At 35.8% G+C, this 21,866-nt stretch overlaps 3 protein-coding genes across 3 annotated transcripts; 1 reads left to right on the forward strand and 2 right to left on the reverse strand.

Moving 5' to 3' along the window:
• Positions 1 to 329: 329 nt before the first annotated feature.
• On the reverse strand, positions 330 to 4,480 carry LOC106358214 (U-box domain-containing protein 44). The gene is made up of 4 exons (XM_013797965.3): positions 4,189 to 4,480; positions 3,333 to 3,883; positions 2,351 to 2,660; positions 330 to 2,111 (listed from the first exon to the last, which is right to left on the reverse strand). The coding sequence occupies exons 2-4, from the start codon at positions 3,867 to 3,869 to the stop codon at positions 553 to 555; spliced, it is 2,406 nt and encodes an 801-aa protein (XP_013653419.1). The 5' UTR covers positions 3,870 to 3,883; positions 4,189 to 4,480; the 3' UTR covers positions 330 to 552.
• A 5,503-nt stretch (positions 4,481 to 9,983) lies between these two features.
• On the forward strand, positions 9,984 to 11,783 carry LOC106358215 (coiled-coil domain-containing protein 115-like). The gene is made up of 6 exons (XM_013797966.3): positions 9,984 to 10,248; positions 10,676 to 10,793; positions 10,938 to 11,087; positions 11,165 to 11,214; positions 11,308 to 11,395; positions 11,483 to 11,783. The coding sequence occupies exons 1-6, from the start codon at positions 10,072 to 10,074 to the stop codon at positions 11,557 to 11,559; spliced, it is 660 nt and encodes a 219-aa protein (XP_013653420.1). The 5' UTR covers positions 9,984 to 10,071; the 3' UTR covers positions 11,560 to 11,783.
• On the reverse strand, positions 11,737 to 16,661 carry LOC106358213 (epidermal growth factor receptor substrate 15-like 1). The gene is made up of 12 exons (XM_013797963.3): positions 16,372 to 16,661; positions 14,951 to 15,992; positions 14,654 to 14,872; positions 14,357 to 14,574; positions 14,158 to 14,232; positions 13,932 to 14,003; positions 13,754 to 13,852; positions 13,411 to 13,482; positions 13,209 to 13,323; positions 13,021 to 13,089; positions 12,553 to 12,923; positions 11,737 to 12,481 (listed from the first exon to the last, which is right to left on the reverse strand). Exons 1-12 carry the CDS (start codon positions 16,510 to 16,512, stop codon positions 11,972 to 11,974), a joined length of 3,003 nt encoding a protein of 1,000 aa, XP_013653417.2. The 5' UTR covers positions 16,513 to 16,661; the 3' UTR covers positions 11,737 to 11,971.
• Between the last annotated feature and the right edge of the window lie 5,205 nt (positions 16,662 to 21,866).

A 21,866-nucleotide genomic window follows, 5' to 3' on the forward strand; every position in this document is an offset into this window, starting at 1 on the left:
TAACTTTTGTTAGAATCAATGTATATTTAGGCACCTTTTAAGAAGTTCACGTATTTTTTTTAAATTATAATTGAGTTGATGTCGTAATTGGCACTGAATATTTGTTCGGGTTATATTAGGCACAACTGAAATTGTTAAGGTCGAAATTGGCTCTTTTCTCGTATAACAAAACAACGTCGTTTTATCTTGTTAACGGTTGACTAACTTCTTATACACGTTTTAAGAAGTTTGGATAGTTTTCTGAATAATAATTGAGTTGAAGTCATATTTGACACTAAATATTTGTTCGGACTGTATTTAGCACGACTGAAATTGTTGGGGTCGAAATATGAGACCGATCAAATGATTTCAGTTTCGAAACGTAACACAATCAAACGAAATCAAATAGCTTACAGCACACGCAAACAAGAATCGGAAATTTACAATATATAAAACTGGATGCTATTAACAAATAAACCCCTCAAAAAACCCCAATAAAAAGTTTATAAAATCACTAAAAAACTCACTTGGACAGAAATCAAGAGAGATCATCTCATCTCATCTCCCCCACTACTACGCCATGTTTGGTAATATAGCCGAGAAGTTTGGGATCTTATCAATATGTTTCAACGCGTTCTCAGCGATCTGCCTCGTTCTGAAATCACCATTTTGAAAAGCGTCCACAAGCGCAGCGCTCACGTTCGGTTCTTTCGCCACCTCTATCGCTATAAACTCAATCCTCAAGATCCTCTCCACCACCCAAACCGCTCTCCTCGTAAGCCTCTCCGTTCTGGTCTCCGTCAAAACGTTTAGTATATGTCTTATCCCATCCGCTTCATCGAGTATCTGAACACCTTTCTCCACTTCTAACCCGTCTTCTAACAAGCTCGAAAGAGCCGCGAGAGAAGCCTCCACCACTTTATCATTCTCATGGTCCAACAAACCCACTAGCTTCTCCACAGCTTCTCCTTCGACGAGGCAAAACGTTTCTCTCAACGAACATATCCCCTGGTGGATCCTGCACAGGCCGGTGACAACGGGCGGTTTGCTCATACACGAAAAGATGGAGCCGCAGTAGCTTGGAGGAGGGAGATCAGGCGTCCGCGAGAGGTTCACAGACTCTAGCGAGAGATTCTCTAACGCCATGGCGGAAACCATCTGGATGTTGTCTTGACCGTTGGACTGAAGCAGATGAATAAAGAGCGAAGCAACGTTGTACTCACGGCAGAAGGCAACAGCCCTAGGCTCGTTGTTGAACGCGAAAGTGATCCTGGAGAGTATACGCACAAGCCCTTCGAGAAAGTTCATCGTAAACCTCATCCCTTTGATCTCCCCCTGCCGGATCCCATTCACCTTGGAGATGATTTTCTCGAAGGCACCAACTCCCAAAAGCTCCCGAGTGAGTCCCAAATCCCTCTCAGGCAACTCAGCTAAGAGCCCGGCGGCTGCAGCCTGTTCTTCGGAGATAGGTGTCTTTTCCGAAATGATGGCAACAATGCTCCCGAGCTGTCCAGCTGTAGCGCGCAAGGCACCGGCTAGCTCCTCGCTCATGAAGGGGGAGAGGTTATGAAGAAGCTTTATAGAAGCCAGACGCAGATCATTGTTCTCTCGGACTTCGACGAACTGAACCAGACTGATGATCGCACCTGAGGTTTTAATAGCGGAGACGACGTGAATAACTGCTTTAGGGCAGCTAGTGAGTCCAACAAGAACCTCCAAGAGCTTGCACTGGATCGCTGGACCAGTGTTGCTTATCAGATAGAGAAGATTCTCCACTCTGTTCTCGGAGACAAGTGTGGCTTTGTCGAAGTCGTATCCGATGTTGACTATGTTAGCGAGGATAGTGGCTGAGACTTCTTTCAACCGTATTGGGAGGTTGTTTGGGCCTATGTAGAACAGATCTTTGATCAGTGGAGGGAGAATCCCTATGTCGATCAAAACTTTGGCACTCCCGTCGAAGGATGAGATGTTGTTGAGAGCTTTCAGGGCAGCTTCGCGTTGGGGCATGTCACCACTTCTCATGAGATCGACTAGAGAAGAACCCACGGTCTGAGCCACGAGAACCTTCATATCATTGTTTAAGGCAAGGTCTCCAAGGAAAGTAGCCATTGAGAGTTTCGTTTCAAGTGAACCTGCACACATCATGTTTCACATTCTCATTTCATAATCCATGTATTAGGTCTGTGGTTTCGGTTTTTCTTTATTTCGGTTTTTCGATTATTTCGGTTTTATAATTTTTTCGAAAATAACCGATATTCGGTTAGATTTTGGTATATCTATTTTAAAAAATTCGGATAATTTCGGTTAAATTCGATTATTTTCGGTTATTGACCAATGAAGAAAGTAAGGAATGAATGATCAAGCAAATCACCTTCAAGGATTTTGCCAAGAAGAGGCTGGAGTCTACCATAGGAAGCCATCTGCTTAACAATCTCCTCAGACCTCTCCAGGTTCTCCAATGTTCTATCAGCTTTCTCAACGATGGAGACGTTTACTGAGTTGCTGCTTGTCAGACCAACCAATAAAATAAGTGCTCCATTAACCGAACCAATCTTCTCACACAAAGTTTCAGACTTGGAGAGCTCAAACAACAAAGAAACAGCTGCTTCCTTCCCTTTTGATGGCTCGTGAGATAAGAACTTAACTAGTGTACGCACTGTATCCCCTTCAGCTAGTATCTCCTGCAAGATTAATGACACTTTGTCATTAGCACTCGCTTGAGTAGGCATGGACGCATTTATTCGGAATCGAAAACTAAACCGAAAAAACATAGAAAAAACGTAGTTCAGTTCGGGTTTGGATCCTATCAATTACCCGATCGAATCTTATATCTCTAAAACAGTAGAATCGAACCGAAACCGGACATATACCCAAATTTCTATAATATAGTTTATATACTTATAAGTACTAACTATATTTAATTTTAAAATAATCAAATAATTTAAAATATTATTTATAAACCGAAATATCAAAAAAAAAATGAATTACCAGAATACATTTTATTCAAAAATATTTAACTTATCTGAATTATCCAAATTTTTAGCCGAAAACCCGAAAAGGTCTGATATTTAATTCGAAAACCGGAATTTTCGGACTTTTAAACCTGAATTAATCAGAAAAACCGAAACCAAATGGGATCGGAATTACCTCAATATTAGTCAGTTCCCAATTTTGTTACTCGAACCAAAAACCAAATAAAAGAACCGAAACCAAACCGGATTTTCTAAATACCCTAACAGATTCTAAACCTCTAGAACCGAACCGAAGAACCAAACCAAACCGCATGCTCAGAGCTACTGAATTTACCATTACAATGCAATCGCAGAAGATTAAACAGAAATAAGAAGACAAACCTTGCTCTCCTCATCTCCTTCAACGACAACTTGAAGAGTCTGTAAAGCCTTATACCTCACTTTATGACTATTACTTTTCAACATATCAATAATCATACGGATAAGCTGAAAGTTACGCACACCCTGCCTATTCGATCTAATACTCCTGCAAATCTGCCTCACATGCATCAAAGCTTGCAGAACATCATTCTCATCGTTTCCTATAAACAGCGCCTGACGAGCAATATCAAGCTTGGCAGCGTCGTTCCTTGATCTCCACTCTTGGATAGTGTTGCGCAGAGCAATACTGGGGCTCACATCAGTGCTACTCAGCGTCTGAGAAGTTAACGGGCAAGAAGGAGGTTTACCAGTGTCTGAACATTCCTTGAAGTATTTCTCAATGGCTTCACGCTCGAACGTTCGACCGTTCTCAAGAGTGACGGGGTCGTGCATGACCTCTTTAGTCAAGGGGCAGATGAATGCTTCGTAGATGTGATCGACGCCTCGCTCGAAGTGAGAGCTGTCATCTGACTGGCTTCCATCCCAGCTTCCAACCATTTTGAGCTAGTGGCCTGCACACTCACAACAATACATATTTTAAACCGTTGCTCAAGCATGGAAGGCAAGAGTTTGGTACAGATTCGGTAGTAAATGAAAACAGACATTTTTAGAAACAACAAAAAGGGGATAATTCCAGATTTAGCTAAGTTTACAGCAAAAGGAATGTAACAAACTCAGTAATTCAAATCAAAACTATAACACTAGAATACGAAAGGGAAGAATATTCCAAAAGGCATCATTAGAATCAACCTAAATATAGTAAGGTTACTAAATTTAGTAATATTTATCTTAGGAAAGCATTTTGAAGAAAGCGTACCAAGCAAATATCGATTGCAGAAGCGACTTAGAGCTACAGAGAAGGAACGGATTCAACAACGCTAGTCTTCTAAGTTGACAAACTTGGGTAGAAGAAGAAGATAGCTTCCTCGTATTCCATGGATCCAATTTAAAGCAGTCGAGGTTGCTCCACGAGCTTGAAATCAACAGCCTCCTCGTGCGTGGACAGAGAACGAGAGAGAGAGAGAGAGAAAAGCAAAAAAGCTTAAAGGAAAGGAATGAAAAAGAGAGAAGGGTTTCGAGGAAAAAGAAGGAAGGAGAGACGCTGACTTAATTCGAAAAGTCATCAGAGAGAGAGAGAGAGAGAAGAGAAACTGTTGGAGATAGCTTGAACTTGAAGAAACCTTAAGCAACAAGTTATTTGATTCCTAGTTGAGTTATGATTTGTTTGGATAAAGATCTTGATATGATTTGTGTTTATCTACTAGGAATAGGATATTAGTTGCTATATAAATATAGCTTATGTCATTAGATGATTTCGTGTGAGTTGATTGTGATCTTAAGAACATAAGCTTGAGGTGTGTTCAAAGCTATTGATTAATTGATTGAATAAGAGAAGGACTTCTTATTATTCTTGTGATTCTATATTTGGTATCAGAGCAAAACACAAAACTACAAGAATTGTAACCATGGCAGACATCAAAGAAGAGAACGTCAAAAACAAAAACACTGGCCCGCCCTCTGTCAAGTTTCCGATGCTAACCTCTTCAAACTATACTGTCTGGTCTATGAGAATGAAGATAGCGCTTAAAGTCTGTGAAGTATGGGAAACGATTGATCCTGGATCAAAGGATGAGAAGAAAAATAACATGGCTATAGCATTCTTATTTCAATCCATACCCGAAGCCCTAATTTTACAAGTCGGTGACATAGATACATCAAAAGGAGTATGGGATGCGATAAAAGCTCGTCATGTTGGAGCTGAGAGAGTCAAAGAAGCTAGATTGCAAACCCTAATGGCAGAGTTTGATAGACTCAAGATGAAAGACGATGATACAATCGATCTATTTGCTGGAAAACTCGCGGAAATCTCATCAAAATCAGCATCATTGGGTGAGACAATTGAAGAACCTAAACTTGTGAAAAAGTTTCTAAAGAGCTTGCCTAGAAAGAAATATATTCATATGGTTGCCTCTCTTGAGCAAGTTCTTGACCTTAACGAAACAAGCTTTGAAGATATAGTTGGTAGGATGAAAGCATATGAAGAACGGATAGCTGAAGAAGAAGATGATCACAATGACGATCAAGAAAAACTAATGTATGGTGATGCAAGTCAAGAAAACTATGGAGGAAATTACAATAGTGGACGAGGCCGTGGCCGAGGTGGTCGCTCTAACTGGAGAGGAAGAGGCCGTGGCCGCATTGGATCGACGTTTAGTAATCAAAGGGAAGCATACAAACAGCGAGCGAATGGAGATATATCGCACATCACGTGCTTTAGCTGTGATAGACAAGGTCATTATGCAACTGACTGTCCAGATAAAAAGCTTAAACTCCAAGAAACAATTGAGAAGAAAGACGATGACACTCAAGATGCTGATGAATTAATGGTACACGAGATAGTTTATCTCAACGAAAAGAAAGTGAACCCTGCTATCTTTGAATCCAACCATGATACAGAGAAAGCTTGGTATCTTGACAATGGGGCCTCAAACCATATGTGTGGAGATAGACAATTCTTCTTTAAAATCGATGAAAGTGTGACGGGTAAGGTAAGGTTTGGTGATGACTCGAGAATCGACATAAAAGGAAAAGGATCTATTAGGTTTGTGTTTGAAGGTGGTGAAAAGAAAGTTTTGAATAATGTCTACTACATCCCGGGACTGAGAAGCAACATCATCAGCTTAGGACAAGCTACAGAAGTAGGTTGCGAGATACAGATGAAAGGAGATACATTAACCTTACTTGATAGGTACGGAGAAGTCATGGTTCGAACTACACGAACAGCAAGTCGACTGTATAAAGTGATCTTGAACGTCGAACGTGTTCAATGCTTACAATTAACCTCAATGTCTGAGTCATCTATGTGGCACGCCCGCCTCGGTCATGTTAACACCGAGACACTGAAACTGATGGTAAAGAAAGAACTCGTCACTGGCCTGCCAGACATCACGATCAACAAAGAAACATGTGTTTCTTGTCTATTAGGAAAGCAAGCCAGAAAGCCCTTTCCGCAAGCAACAAAATTTCGAGCTACTAGCCCACTTGAGCTAATCCACGGAGACTTATGTGGTCCAATTACTCCACCCACGCCAGCTCAGAAAAGATATGTATTGGTACTCATAGATGATCATACACGATATATGTGGACCGCACTGTTGAAAGAGAAAAGTGAAGCATTTGAAAAGTTTAAAAATTTTAAGAAACTTGTTGAACAAGAAACACAGAGCAAGATCAAGATGCTTCGAACAGATAGGGGAGGTGAGTTTGTATCTCAAGAATTTAGTGATTACTGCGATAAGAACGGCATAAGGAGACACTTGACGGCACCCTACTCACCTCAACAGAATGGAGTGGTCGAACGTCGTAACCGCACTCTCATGGAGATGACAAGAAGTATCTTAAAACATATGAGTGTACCTAATAACCTATGGGGCGAAGCTGTAAGACACTCTACGTATTTGATCAACCGTCTTGCTACAAGATCACTGGATGGGAAAACGCCTTATGAGATGTTACGGTTTAGGAAACCAAACGTTAGCCACCTAAAGGTGTTCGGGTGTGTGTGTTACGCACGATCAGAGACGCCGGGAAGAAGGAAGCTAGATGATAGAACGAGGACACTAGTCCACTTGGGAACTGAACCGGGATCAAAAGCTTATCGACTGCTTGATCCAGAGACCAAACGGATAGTCGTAAGCCGTGACGTGCACTTCACGGAAGAAAAGGAATGGAGCTGGAGCAAAACAGAGCATTCAAGTACTGGAGAGTTCTCTGTTAAGCTAAAATCGTTGAGTAACACAGATGAAGTTGAAGAGAATTCTCAAGAAGAGGGAGATGAGAGTGAACCCGGGAGTGATGAAGAAAACATCGAAGCGCAAGAAGGTGACCCTCAACCAAGAAGGTCACAACGTGTTAGTGTCCGACCCTCTCACCTTGATGATTATATCTTGCTGGCTGAAATTGAGAGTGAACGATTGTTGATGGTTATAAATGAGGAACCGTGGGACTATGATGATGCTAAGGAACTGAAGGTTTGGGTAGACGCTTGCAAAGATGAAATTTTCTCAATAGAGAAAAATAAAACTTGGGATCTCGTTGAGCTGCCTGCAGGAGTAAAACCAATTGGTCTCAAATGGGTCTTTAAGATCAAGCGCAACGCCGATGGCAGTATCAACAAGTTTAAAGCTCGACTAGTAGCAAAAGGATACGTTCAAAAACACGGGGTTGATTATGATGAAGTTTTTGCGCCAGTAGCACGCATTGAAACAATACGATTGATCATTGGATTAGCTGCTTCGAAAGGTTGGAGAATTCACCATCTAGATGTTAAAACTGCCTTTCTCCATGGAGACTTGAAAGAAGAAGTGTACGTGAGCCAGCCACAAGGGTTTGTTGCCAAAGGACAAGAAAACAAGGTTTATAAACTTAAAAAGGCTCTCTATGGCCTGCGTCAAGCACCTAGGGCCTGGAATGTAAAGTTAAACCAAATATTGAGAGGTCTAAACTTTTATCGCTGTTCAAAGGAGCCATCGTTATACAGAAAGGAAGTAGGTAATGATCTCCTTGTAGTGGTCGTATATGTAGACGACTTGCTTGTCACCGGTTCCTCACTGAAGATGATAGAGTTCTTTAAACTTGAGATGGCCACGAAATTTGAGATGAGTGATCTTGGGATGCTGACCTATTACTTGGGCATTGAAGTTCTGCAAGGAGAAGATGGGATCGTCCTAAAACAGGACCAGTACGCACGAAGAATACTTGAAGAAACAGGAATGGCGTCGTGCAACTCTACGCAGATTCCTATGGAGATGAACTCCAAATTCTCCAAGGCTCCGGATGAAAAGAAAGTAGACGAGAAAGAATATCGCCGCAGTATTGGCTGTTTACGTTATCTTCTACACACACGTCCAGACCTCTCTTTTGCTGTTGGCGTTCTTAGCAGATATATGCAGGAACCGAGAGAATCTCATGGTGCGGCATTGAAGCAGGTCTTAAGATACCTTCGTGGGACATGTACTCTTGGACTTAGGTTTCAGCGTGGCAAGGACTTGAAACTCGAAGGTTACAGTGATAGTTCACACAATGTGGACTTAGATGATGGGAAAAGCACAACTGGGCATGTGTTTTACTATGGGAACAGTCCTATAACGTGGTGTTCTACAAAGCAGGAGATAGTTGCATTATCGAGTTGTGAAGCAGAGTTTATGGCTGCTACTGAAGCAGCAAAACAAGCTATCTGGCTTCAAGAGTTGATGAGTGAGGTTGTGAATGAAGTGTGCAGACGAGTGGTCATTAGGGTGGACAATAAATCGGCAATACAACTTGCTAGGAATCCGGTATTTCATGGCCGCAGCAAACATATTCATAGGAGATTCCACTTTATACGTGAATGCGTTGAAAATGAACAGGTTGAAGTTGAGCATGTACCTGGAAACGAACAGAGAGCTGACATCTTAACCAAGCCACTTGGAAGGATCAAGTTCACTGAAATGCGAAGTCTGATTGGAGTTGTAGATGTGAGTGAGTTCAAGCTTAAGGGGGAGAATGTTGGAGATAGCTTGAACTTGAAGAAACCTTAAGCAACAAGTTATTTGATTCCTAGTTGAGTTATGATTTGTTTGGATAAAGATCTTGATATGATTTGTGTTTATCTACTAGGAATAGGATATTAGTTGCTATATAAATATAGCTTATGTCATTAGATGATTTCGTGTGAGTTGATTGTGATCTTAAGAACATAAGCTTGAGGTGTGTTCAAAGCTATTGATTAATTGATTGAATAAGAGAAGGACTTCTTATTATTCTTGTGATTCTATAGAAACGTGGAGCCACCAAACGCCAACTTGACATTACAGCCTGGCTCTGTTCACACTCACCCCCCTTACAAGTCTAGATTCCCCCAAAAAAAATATTACATCTGTTCGGGTTTTTTAATCCACCCACCCGAAAAGCATTAGAAGGTAGGTCTAACCATTTTATCCGGACCCGAAAACCCGACCCAGAAAAATCTGGTTCGGGTAAAAACCAATCTGATTAAATTATACTATCGGGTCTTGTTGCAGAGAATCCGCGGGTCTTGGACCTGACCCGATCCAAATCCGAAATCCGATGAATATCCGAATTAATAATGTAAATTAAATAAAATGCATCCAGAAGGAATCAAACATAGATTATTCATCTAGAGAACATGGGGATCAACCAATAGAAAACAATGAGTTGTTGTTGTACATATTTTAATATAGTAAAAACACAAATTTTGAATAAAATTTCGGATATATAAACATTTTCAGATAATTTTAGGTCTTTTTTAAATCGAATCCGAACCAAATCCGACCCGAAACCTAACCGAATTTGAACCGATAAATTTTAGTTATCCGAATGGGTTTAACTATCTAAAACCTGATCTGACCCGGACCCGACACGATCCATACCGATTCGGAATCGAAAATTAGAAATTACACTATCTAGTCTTAAACTCTTATCCGGACTCGAAAGAACTCGATCCGAATCCGATCTGACGAGCCGAGTGCCCATGCCTATTAGGAGGAAATCTTTTGAGTTGATCTAATGGGCTTTTACAAGATTCATGGCCCATCTTATAATTCTTATATTTACGAAAATAACCCCGTCGTTTACTCTCCCTCAGAGGATCTTGCTTTGCTTTGATCTGTTCATTGTTGCGTTTGGATCTTAATTTGTGATGGCGGGAGATGAAGGAACTGAGGTTTACGAGGAAGGAGAGGATTCCATTGATGTGAATAACGAAGTTGAGCTGGAAAAGGAGGGAGGAGGAGGAGATGAGAAGGTGTTGCAGTTCCTCGATTCGTTGGATGAGTATTTAACGCTCATGGATTCTCTCAATTCAAAGCTTCGAGATGTAAATGGGCCCGCTTGAATTTTCAATCTTTCTCTATTTCTCATCGTTTAATTTAATCCTCAATTTTTTTGGTGTAGATCATCATGACTGACTTTAGATGAGCTTATTTGTTCGAAACACGAAGCTAATCAATGATCTCTATCTAATCTAAGGATGTGACTTAGCTTGTGTTTAGTTCAAGCTTAGTGGGCCTAATTAGTCTCACTCTCAATTTCAAAGCTTGATTTTGTATGAGTTTGTTAGGCTATAGTTACTCCTGTCAGTTGTTTGTGCTTTCTCTTTTTACATATTAAAATTCTGTTGATTAGCTTAGCTAAGGAAGCCATGTGGAAAAAACAAAATTTGCATGAATATCATGAGAGACTCTGCTTTAAGAAACTCTCACTTTGTATAGGAAAGTTGCTGAATGTGTTTCGTGTTTATTCAGGGATGGTTTGATCTAGCTAGTGCTAGGCATTCTATGGGAACTCTCCGTATCAACAGCACTCTTTTGGACCTCAAGTTTCATCCCGCTGCTTCAACTTTGCAAGTAACGGAACAAGATGGTAAGTTTGGCTTTCCGGATTAAACTCACAAAATAAAAGTATGTTCTCAAGGTGTTTGCTAGTTTATTGCTTCATATTTATATGCTATGAATATATGATAATCTTACAGCTATTTATTTACAAAGTGTATGAACTCTCTTGTAGTTGAGTCTTTGGGATCAGTACCTCGTTTTGGTTTGTCCAAGTGGGCTTCCAAGGGTGGTAGTGGGAAAGGCAAAGACTTCTCTACTGATGCAGATTCGGAGATAGGCTCACCTCGTAGCCCACAGCTACGGCATCGAGGAGGCGTTTCTGGTAAAAAGTTAAGAATTATCTGCTGGTTATTCTGTGCCCTCCCTTTGTTTGTGTCTCACCTCTTGCTTATGTAATAGAGGAGAAACCATCAGCCATGGGTGAAACCGTGCTAGCAGCTGATGAAGAGGTGTGGGCAATCATTTAATCTTTATGCAACAAGGAACTCTCTTTGTTTTAGAAAGAGGCACAACAGTGGGGTTTTAATGTTTTAATATCACAGGTTAAGAGAGAACGAGAGAAGTCTCTATCTGTATTCGGAGGTCTAGTCTCGCCTAAGCTGCGTGGTGCTCAACTCTCATTTGAAACAGGTAACCCACAAGTGAACTCACATATATAAAAGTTCCCGGTTTCAGCTGATATTAATTATATTGTTTTTGTTTTGCCTTTTGGGACAGCTCTTGAAACTCTTGTGGAGATAGCCAACACTCGATCATCCATGCTAACTGCCTTTGAGCGGATCACAAAGAAGTAAAGACTGATCAATGTGCTCAATGGATTTCAAAATAGTGTCGACGTGTCAAAGGGAGATCGAATGTGCCACGTTCGGTGTAAACACAGATTTGTTTCAATCTGATTAAATTTTACCATAGTTTCTTACAGACATGAGCTAAAAGCAAGATCTTGTACAAGATTTTTTTTTTTCACCAAAGACGAACAAGTATTTTTTTTGATATAAAGCAAATGAATTCATAAGCACAGAAGAGAGATACAGTAGCAAACCAATACAAAGAGAAACTTTACAAATTACAAAATAGTCTAACGCTATTGTCTCATCCAAAACCAGACACTGATGAGGAAAAAAAATAAGATTTTTAATGAATCAACCACAAGTTTTATCAAGCGATGATAAATGAAGAAATGGAATTTATAATCATTACTGTGGCTTAGAAGGACCTTTTCTTGGGGCTTTGATCATCAGAGGAGACTTTGAAGGGACCTGTGGAACCAAACGGGTCTGCATCATCAAACGAGTACCCATGATCCTTTGTACTATTCATCGAGTCGAATCTTGAAAGCGAGGGACCACCAAAGTCTCTGCTACTGTTGATGGAATCGAACCTGGAGAAGGCAGCTCCACCAAAGTCTTTGGAGCTGTTTATGGAATCAAACCGAGACAGTCTCTCGGGCTGTGAGGAGGAGAAACCTGCCCCAGCTTCACTTGTGGTGTTGAAGGAGTCGAATCTGGAGAAGCTGTCAAAGTTGTTATCTCTGGTTGATGCGTCGCTGAACCGAGGAGGAGAGTTCCCGAATCTTGAGAGTGGAGTGCTGGGGACTGAATCATCAAATGCAAACGGGCTCTTTCTCTGACCGCCGAAGCCTCTTGAACTTGGAGAATCTACTCTTCCTGAGTTTCCTCCAAAGTCCCCACCACCAGATCCAAAGTAATCTCCATCCTGCAAACGCCAATATTATAATGCTAAGCTTAGAAGACTGTGGAAAGAAAACTAAGCAATTTTGTGTTAACCTGGCTTTTTGATGCGTCAAATCCCCAGACTGAATCCACATCATCATTAGTGTCAAACGCACTTGCCCAATTCGAGTCGTCGAAGAATGCAGAACTCTTTCCACCAGCGTAATCTGGAGACGGGACCTCAGTAGCAGTCCTAGAGACAGGACTGTCTCTAGGACTTCTGCCTGATTCATCATCACTGTGAGTTGTCCCATATTCACTCTCATGGTGGCGGTCTGAGGTTTCTGAAAATGGTCCATAATTCTCATCTAAATGAGTCGGCGAATCAGGTGGTGGTACACTACCATCTTCCACCGTACCGTTTTCCTTCTCACCAGACGAGTTTTGCTCTTTCGATTTGTCAAAAGTAATCTCATTGCCAAATCCTAGCAGTCGGGGGATTATCAGTCAATGTCTTGTTGTGTGCCTAACTATAGGCATCTAAATGTGTACGTAACAGAACTATAGAAAAAAACAGTGTACCTTCATCTTCAAATTTATCCCATTCTTCATCCCAAAGAGCTGCCCCTTCTTGAATTCCAGGTTGCCAGCCTGTTAAGTCACAACATTAACAGCTACCAAATGATTTGTTTGTTTACAAAACACATGTAATTTGCATTCATCTACAGAAAAAGAAATGAGTCACAAGGCGACAGGATCATATATAGTACCTGCTGGAAGGTCTACAAGGGCCTTGGACTTAACCTCCAACCCATGTTTCTTGCAACGTTCAGTTAAAGCCTTCATCAGCTCCTCCAGATCTGATTGTATTCTATCAGCCCGGACCTAAATATTCCCAGTAAGGCATCAAATAAGGCATGCACAACAGATAATCAATAGTTAAGGCATCACATAAACATAGAGAGCATGTACCTGAAGTAAACCATCAGCACTACCACCTTGCTCCATGTTCACAATTGCTTGACTCAATTCCATCTTCCGCCCCTAGAATGAGTTAGGAAAACTTCAGTAAGTAACAAAATTTCGTGAGAGATCTGTTACAAAATTAATCAAACCCCTATCACCAGCAAAGATGGAAGAATATAGAACTGGGCCATAGAATAAGAGAACAGTACAAGGCCGGGAGAAAGACAAAAGGAAAGACAATGATGAAGATTGGAAAATCGAGAAGCCTAATATCGGAGGAAGAAACCACATAGAAGAAAATATATTGCTGCAAGGTACATTATGTGCCAGCCACAGGAATTAGCCATACCTCAATCTCGCGGAACCTGGCCTCTTCAATAGTTAATTTTGACCCTAGTTCTGCCACCTGCTTGTACTTCTCCTCGTACTTCTTCGCCAACGTTTCAGCCTGCAGTAGAAATTGTTTTGAAATAAGACAGAGACAGCCTCTAAGAAATGCGAAAAGTGATCATTTACGTGAAAAGCACCTCACGCTTGTCAGAGGAAGCCCTTTCAGAGATCTCATTTAATCTATTGTCACACCTGCTTTTGTACAAGACCTGACAGCGAGAGGCAAAATATAAGCAAAAAATGGCATCATAAGAACTGGATCTCACAAGAACCTTACTCTAAATAAAGGCATCGTGAGACAGATAATCAATCACCATTACTCTTAACCAAATAACAAGAGTAATTTAATAATGGAGTACTCACAATATCCTGCATTTTTGTTCGGTAGTATTCAAGTTTCTCCCTGGAGTCCATATATACATTCTTCTTTTCATCAACCTACAGAGATAAGAAACATTTGTTCCACAAGCATCCAAGAAAATGCACATGGAATAGTAACTTATCTAAAGCTTTGAAAGGATTTTTTTTCCTACATAATTAAATTGAAAATGTGAATAATTACCTTTTCCCCATCAGTTGCTGTTTCTTGAAGATTTGAGCTCGCAGAATGTCCGTTACCGAGGTGACTGGCAAAAGGATCATCCCTAACTGGCGCTTGATTCCTTTGCTGATTAGGTGCTACACCACTTCCAGGGTGAGGAACGGGTGTAGGAACTGGTGGTCTCATGCCAGTCGGTGGAGTGATTGGCCGCGCACCCATCACTGGCTGTTGCACGAAACCTTGCAATAGAGAAATTTGACTTATAGCGGAGTATCAAGAAAAAGGAGATCACTAAAACGCATGAAATATGAGCAATACCTTGACCAGGTCCCCATCCAGCACTCGCATAACCCTGGCTAGGTGCACCTGAGATAGATAATAGTGTTTCATCAAACATGATGCTGCTAGGAAGTGATGTTGGGAGAGGACGGCCTTCTCTGTACCGCTCCATCAAATACAATGAAATGCAGAACTCCCTCAGAGAAAGCATAGTATCATTATCCTGATCAGATAATTCCCACACATGCTTCAATACCTCTGGAAGCAAGCAAAAAGAACATGTTAAGTTAATTATATTCTTCATGTAAAGTGGAATGAGAGATCGAAGATCCTTACCCCTGGGTAGCCTCCAGCTTAAGAACAGATTTTTTGCCTGCTCACCAGTGATCTTCCCATCCTTGTCAGTATCAACACTCATAAATACCTTTGTGTATTTCTGGACATCGGATGGTTTCATTTTTGGCCACGGAGCCTGATTATTTCCAGCAGGAGTTGAATGGGCAGATCCAACTGCACTTCCATGTGGCAAACCGGAGGATGGACCTTGTGATGACACTGAAGGCGGCTGTGAGCTTGCTGCTGGCCTTGGCTGCTGAGGCTGGTTTCCAGCAGGCAGCATTGAGAAAGTATTCTGTAGGGAATCAAGAGCATTAGGCTTCGGTGCAGGTTGGGTTCCAGCAGGAACAATAGCTGAACTGATTGAAGAATTACTCAGAGCGGTTTCTGGTTTTTGCTGGAAGGAGGAAAACATGTCACCTCCATTGCCAGATACAACCAGCGCTTTTGGACCAACTTGTGAATCTGGTTGTAAGCCAGGAGAAGGTGCTGCTAAGCTGCCCCCTCCAAAGCCTGACGAGTATCCGCCGGTGTTTCCAGCATACAAACTATTAAGATTGAAAGCTGAACTAACAGGACCAGATGCACTAGTGGCAGCGGCCTGAGGAGGACGAGTAACACTACCAACAGGAGCTGGTTGAAATTGACCTGGTACAGCACTTGGTCTATAATCTGGACGAGCAGTTGGTCTAAGTGAAGTCACCCCAGATACTCCTTGATTTGGTCTCACTTGCTGGTTTTGCTGAGGTGGATAATAATTTTGGTTTGGAGCCGCTGGTCCTCTAAACCCCACATTTTGATGACCTGTTGAGGCAACCGGAAGGGGTGTGGTAGCAGCAGGGCTAGGTTGGGGTGCAGGAACAGCTGAAAGATTAATTTTAGGCGGTGGTATTTTAGCTGCGGCAGGAGTATTAAGTGCAGCATTAACAATCTCAGGAGTGAGGTCTCTCTTGCTCTGCGCTACTGTTACAAGTCTCAGAGAATTATAAAAGTCCTGCCGACCAAGGAAACCACTGCGTGACCGGTCAGAAAGAGACCATATCTACAAATGCAGAACACAACGGATCAGTTCACAGTTTTTTTAAAAGGCAAACGTCATTTATTAGAATCCGTCTTAAGGAAAATTCTTTTTTTTTTAAGACTGATTTATTATGATATTACAATTATGATACGAGAAAGATTAGATAACCGACAATACTATCTGACTTATGAAGACCTACCCCTAACTGCATCACCTGAACCGTCCTATCCTATGAAGATCCGTCTTAAGGAAAATTCTATGCAAGAAAGTTTGGACATTCACTTCATAGGCTAATCAGAATCGAATATTATTATTATTATTATTATTGGCATGTAATGTAATTCAATTGGAATAATCAAAAAAACTCGCAAGAAACAATCAAGGAGAAGTTTTTTAAAACCTGGGCGAGAACTTGCTTAGGCAAACCAGATCCTTGAAAAAAGGCAACAGCTTCGACACCACTGATTCTACCATCTCCGTCCAAATCTGCCCTCTTGAAGTAGGCCTCGAATTGATCCATGTTCGGATTCTGCCCCGCCATTTCAGATCAGAGCTTCCAAATCGATCTACCGAATAATTGCACGATTCCAACAGATGCAACACAAAATACAAAATTAAAAATTAAAATGACTGTGACACACAGAAAAATATCGAAATCGCCTTCGCGATGCTCCGTCCTTGTGTTTTTTTTTGTTTGTGAGTTTTCTTTTAGCTTTGCTAGTAAATGGGCTTTCTATAAGCCCACTTAAGGTCCATCGTCACGATTGTAAAATATTTTTACACATCGAGTAAAAATACTTTTATTTTTAGAATATATTATTAAACTATTCTACAAACAAATTTAAAATCTCGGTCCAAAAATAAGTGAAACATGTAAGAGAGACTTTTTTTTAACTCTGTTTCCCCTTGTCAATAGTGTTTCTATTTTAAAAATAACTAGATTTTGACCCGTGCAACCGCACAGGTGTTTGTTTTCACTTTTCTATACATAAATTATTGTTCTAGAACATAAGTGGTACATATTTTTAATGTTAATCATATACTTAAATATTTATATAACTATTTCAAATACAATAATTTTATAATTTACATGTTATAATTAATTAATTGTTTAAACCTTATGATTTGCCACTTCTTATTATGTATTTATCTTATTGTATTTGCATTTAGTTATTAAGCAAATTAATATAGGGGATTCATGAGAAAATATATTAAAAAAATATTTTGTATTTAATTTATACTAAATTCTGACCCGTATTTCAAAACTGGATTTCTTTTTACCAATATTTTTATGCTTATTCATTTTAGATAATTTATTATTGTATATATAAAAGTGTAAGATATGTGAATTTTTAGATATGTATTATATAGTTTGTTAATTTTAAGTCGCTCTATCATCATATTATATTTTAAATAAATAGTTTATATTTATGAAAATAAAATTTATCAATTTATCAATTGAATATAATTTTATCATGTTTATTTTTGTATAATAATTATATTTTAACATGATCATGACTATAAAAGTAGATAAAATAGAATATAATTTATTTATTTTCATTTCAAAACGATAACTTAAAATACATTAAGTTATTGTCTAAATATTACACAGATTTATTAGAATTTTTAAAATATAATATGTAAATATATATTATATTTAAAATGAAAATATATTATGATTAAAGTAGTTACAAATATTTTATATTATTAACTTTAAAGAAATACATGTTAATTTTTATACATGTATTATATAGTTTGATAATGTTAACCCATCTTACCAACATATTAGATTTTATTTTTGAACATAAATATTTTATAATTACGAAAATAAAATATATAAATATATAAATTTAATACAATTTTATTATATTTAGCTAAATATAATAATTTTAATTTAATATGATTGATTATGATTATATAATAACTAAGATATTATAGATTTTTTTAATTTTTTATTTTATATAACTAAATATATTAATGTATAATAATATTTTCAACTAATTTTGAAATTAGTGAAAATATTTAAATATAATTTCAAAAAAGAAGATCTTGTAAAAGTCTTTTTAAACAGATTTGTTAGAATTTTAAAATAAATATATTTATATTTAAAATGAAAAGATATCAAAAGATACTATGATTAAAATATTTTAAAATTATATTTATTATTAGTGTGAATTAAAATATAGTATGAATTTCTATGAATATGTCCATTAGGTCCATTTTTTAAAAAATCACACATGAATCAAAGTTGTGACTTCTGTTTTAATATATAAGATATTCCCGTTTCTTAAAGATAAATATTTTGATGTATTCATACATATTAAGAAAACACATTAGTCATGTATTATTTTTTGAAATTATCAAATTCTAATTCTTTTTAACCAATATTTTTTCAATAAGTCTAATTAATTTTTATTGAAATTTATAATTTTTGTATAGAAAACATAAAAAAATCAATCTTTGTGAAACAAAAATTTTCTCTAAAACTTCTATTTTAATGAAACGGAGAGAGTGCTAAATTACTTAATAAAACTAGGTGATTATCATGTGCTCATGGTCACAAATATTTACATAATAATTAAGTTATAATGATTGGTAAATGTTTACTATCATTTATGTATATATGTTTAAGTCATTTAATAATTTATATATATGAATAAATAAAAATTATACTAATTATCATTATGTTCTCATCTTAATTTGATATGTGACTTAAAACATAATATTTTCTATTAGTTCAAGTATTCATGTTTGTGTATGTTTAGTTTTATCGATTTTTTTCATATAAAACAATCATTTTTATTAGGTTAAAGTTGGATTATTATTTTCTTAAACTCAAGTAGTTCAGTTCATTTTATTATTTTGTAAATTTATTTTTTATAATTTGATATATGTTTTTAAAATAAAATAGGAAACAAAAATATAAATTGGAATTGAAGTAATAACATCATTTATAATATTTTTAAATTCATGCACATATATTAATAATTTTATAAAATAACTTAATCATAATAATTGGTTGATTTGGTGTTGATTTTTTAATTTGTTTGGTTGTTCTTTTTTAATTCATATTTTGGTATAATGGGTTATCATTAATTCTTTTGAACTAAATCACAATCTTTTGGGGTTCTAATTAGACTAAATAAGAATAATATTGTTATTAAACTTTGTTTAGATTTTTTTTAGGTATGCATATAAACCCACAAATATTTGTAGATAATTTTTAGTTCACTTATTGACTAGGGTTTATTTACTAATATTCAATTTTTATCATGAATATTTACTTAGGTGAATATCCGTGAATATTCATGTGTTTTAATTATGCTTTTTTAATATTACCAAATTAGTAAAAGAAACTAAAATTCATGGATTTGATCATAAAAGTGATATATATATATATATTTATTTAAATGATAATATTACATAACATAATATATACATTAAGTAACATAATTATTTTCTTATCAAGATATTTTCTCATATGATTGAAAACAACTTAAATAACATAAACCGAAATATTTTTAATGAGCTAAAATATTTTAGAATTAATATTACAGAGATGATTTAGTTATATTTTTAAATTAGATTTTGTTAATTTTAAATTATGATTTACAGTTTCTTTATATTTTTTTAAATTACATAGATAAAGTTATATATATATATATATAACTACACACACATATATATAATCCATATATTATGTTATTAAGATTATCTTTTAAAATAAATAAATTATTTTTAATATCAACATTTGTTTTTTGAAATTTCCTTTTTATGAATGTATAATATATATTTTCGTTTCTAAAATAACAATTGTTTCTTTGATAAATGTTTTCTTTTATAAATATTTTATTTGGAAATAATATAAAAAGGTAAAATAGAAAATTTTGATAATGACAATTAGATCTAATATTCTTTTAATTCATTGAAGGTATCTATGTAATAAATCATCTTAATATAAAATTAATACGGTTCTTGTGAAGAAAAGGTAGTATCTCATAAAAACAAATATATGTAAAATCAATCTAAAAATATATGTAAAAACAAATATATATATTATATTTGGATAATTTCTATTTATATGTAAAAAGAGATAATTTATATATTTATCATATTTATCTTCTAAAATTAAAATGTCAAAACAAATCTTATTAAAAGATAATATCTATATTTATCATATTTATCTTCTAAAATTAAAATGTAAAACATACATATAAGACATTGAAGATGAATTGGCTCAAAACTCTCATGAATAAAAGTGGTTTGGATCATTGGTTTTGCTTTAATTTAATTTACTAGGATAAGACCCGCGCCTTGCGCGGGATTAAGTTATTATTTTTATTATATTTTGGAGAATGAAACAATAGTTTGGCTTCATTTAGAATAGGGGTGTTCAATCCGGATATCGGGTTGGTTTCGGTTCGGTTCGGTTTTTTCGGTATTTCGGTTAGTAAAATATAACTACTATTCTAAATTCATATTTACTTTGACTTTAATCTTTCACATACTTTTGAAAGTTTTCAACTGGACGACTAAATTGATCAGCCAATCTTGTTGCTTTAAATCATTAGTATTTATATATATATATATATATATATTATTTAGTTTGAATATTTATTAAATAAAAATTCATATGCGTTATATTTTATGATCATTTGTAACTTATTATAACAAAAAAAAAAATCTATTGATCACAAAATTTTCAGAGTGGAAATCTTCAAATTTCTAATAATATATATACGTTTTGAAAAAAAACAAAATATAACATATAAGAAAAAAATATAAATGTTTTTATTATATATTTAATGTGATTTTTTAATATCTTTCAATAATATAAAATTAAAAAAAGAACTAAGATACCAAAATTGTTATCAAATATTTATTATTCATAATAATTAATTTTCATATATACATTAATCATATTAGGTAATTTCGTAGCTTCTAATTACGGAAAGTGCAAAAAAAATTTTGGTAGATTATTTATCATTTTGATAGTTAGTTTAATAAAAAATATAATGTAAGTTAAGATGGACCAACCTATTTTTCCAAGAATAGTATATTTTATATAGTCATTTATTAAATGAGAATTTATAATCATACAGTTCTATGATCATTCATATCGTTTTATAACTGAATATTTAAATCATCGATAACAAAATTTTCAATGTGAAATCTTTAATAAGTTTATAATTTATAAATGTTTTTGAAAATTCATTAAAAGTTTTAATATTAAAATATTTATGTAATCTTATGTTATATAGTTTAATCTATATATATATATATATGTTTTATTATTAAATGATATTTTTTACTCATATGTTTTTAAAATCATGTGTATCTTCTTATAATATTAAATAAAAGTTCATTTTAATACAATTTTATGATCATTTGTAACTTATTATGACAAAAAAATAATCTATTGATCACAAAATTTTCAGAGTGGGGATCTTCAAATTTCTAATAATTTATAGACGTTTTAAAAATTCAAAATATAACATATAAGAAAAAAATAAATGTTTTTATTATATATTTAATGTGATTTTTAATATCTTTTAATAATATAAAATTAAAAAAAAAAAGAACTAAGATACATGAAATGTTATCAAATATTTATTATTCATAATAATTAATTTTCACATATATGTTAATCATATTAGGTAATTTCGTAGCTTTTATTTAAGAAAAGTGCAAAACATTTTTTTGTAACGTTATTTATCAATTCGATAGTTAGTTTAATAAAAAGTGTAATATAAGTTAAGATGGACCAACTTATTTTTCTAAGAATAGTATATTTTGTATAGTTATTTATTAAATAAGAATTTATAATCATACGGTTCTATGATCATTCATATCATTTTATAACAAAATATTTAAATCATCGATAACAAACTTTTC

This window comes from Brassica napus, chromosome A7 (assembly GCF_020379485.1).
Source record: "Brassica napus cultivar Da-Ae chromosome A7, Da-Ae, whole genome shotgun sequence".
Classification (NCBI taxonomy): domain Eukaryota; kingdom Viridiplantae; phylum Streptophyta; class Magnoliopsida; order Brassicales; family Brassicaceae; genus Brassica; species Brassica napus.